At 53.3% G+C, this 1,222-nt stretch overlaps 1 protein-coding gene across 1 annotated transcript in view; it reads left to right on the top strand.

The window, feature by feature from the left end:
• The window catches only part of LOC118343148 (free fatty acid receptor 3), a 1,402-nt gene extending 186 nt beyond the window's left edge, over positions 1-1,216 (top strand). The window contains 1 exon segment of the mRNA XM_035681900.1: positions 99-1,216. Within this exon segment, the coding sequence (XP_035537793.1) occupies positions 99-1,120 (1,022 nt within the window). The 3' untranslated portion in view covers positions 1,121-1,216.
• The last annotated feature ends 6 nt before the right edge of the window (positions 1,217-1,222 follow it).

The raw sequence follows: 1,222 nt of genomic DNA, 5'->3' as shown, positions 1-1,222 counted from the left end.
GTTTGGCTGTTTTAGTCGAGACTTTCCTGTCGATTTATCCTTGTCGTGGTAAACTGGAGGCGGTGCTACCTTTGTGCTGGACTTCCCATGTCTCTCAGCTGTGTCCTAAACTGAAGAGATGCAGGTGTCTTTCAAGGAGTGCTTCGCTATCTCCGTCTACATCTTCACCTTTCTGCTGGGCCTTCCCGCCAACCTACTGGTCCTGTTTGTGTATGTGCGCAAGGCCTGCAAGCGCGGCGCCACACCAAATGTGGTCTACGCCCTGAACCTGTGCCTGGCCAACCTGGTGCTTGTGGTCTGGCTGCCCGTCAAGGCTATGGAGACTTTGCTTCAGGACTGGAGGCTGCCAACATCCATCTGCCCCATCTACAGCTTCTTCCTCTTCTCCTCGCTGTACGGCAGCTGTCTGTTCATCACCGCTGTGACGGTGGGGCGCTACCTCAGCATCGCATTCCCAATTATCTACAAGAGATACCGCCGTGCTCGACTCTCTTGCTTCATCAGCGCTGCCTTGTGGGCCTTGGTGCTCTTTCACCTCAGTTTCGCCCTGGTGGCTGAAGGAGGGGCTCACTTTGTCTCCAATGAGGGTGAAGCCTCAACCTGCTACAACCACTTCAACGACTCCCAGCTGGCTGTTCTGCTGCCTCTACGTCTGGAGATGGCCATGGTCTTGTTTGTTTTGCCTCTGATTGTGACGTCCTTTTGCACGCTGCGCTGCGTTACCCTGGTGTGGCACTCAAATTTGCGCCCTATGGGAAAGAGAAGAGTCCTGACTGTTGCGCTCACCACGCTGGCTGTGTTTGTGGTGTGCAATGCACCCTACAATGCCTCGCACATTGTGGGGTTTGTGTTGAAAGACAACATCAAGTGGAGGACGTACGCTATGCTGACGAGCTCCTTCAATGTTTTCCTGGAGCCTGTGGTGATGCTGATGCTGTCGCCGGCAGTGTCGAGGGGAATCATGGGAAGAATCTGTGGACGGCAAAGCCAGTTCAGCCGGACTGAGGGGTTGCGGCATCAATGTAAAAGCGCTAACGGTGTTGCAAATGTCAGGGTACCGCCTACGCTATCGCAGAAGAGCCAGGCTGAGGCTGAGGTGACTAAAGAAAGTCAGGAGTGAGATCACAGTGGGTGGAGAGTAATCGTGACAAATCCAAAAGGAGAAAAAGAACAGAAACATTCATGGACAGCTTCATAGAAGCTGTTTGAGTGTGCCTTCAAA

This window comes from Morone saxatilis, unplaced genomic scaffold, assembly GCF_004916995.1.
Source record: "Morone saxatilis isolate NCDOM2014 unplaced genomic scaffold, NCSU_SB_2.0 Contig9, whole genome shotgun sequence".
Classification (NCBI taxonomy): domain Eukaryota; kingdom Metazoa; phylum Chordata; class Actinopteri; family Moronidae; genus Morone; species Morone saxatilis.
Note: the sequence above shows the minus strand (reverse complement) of the source record. Positions and strands in the feature narration are given on the sequence as shown.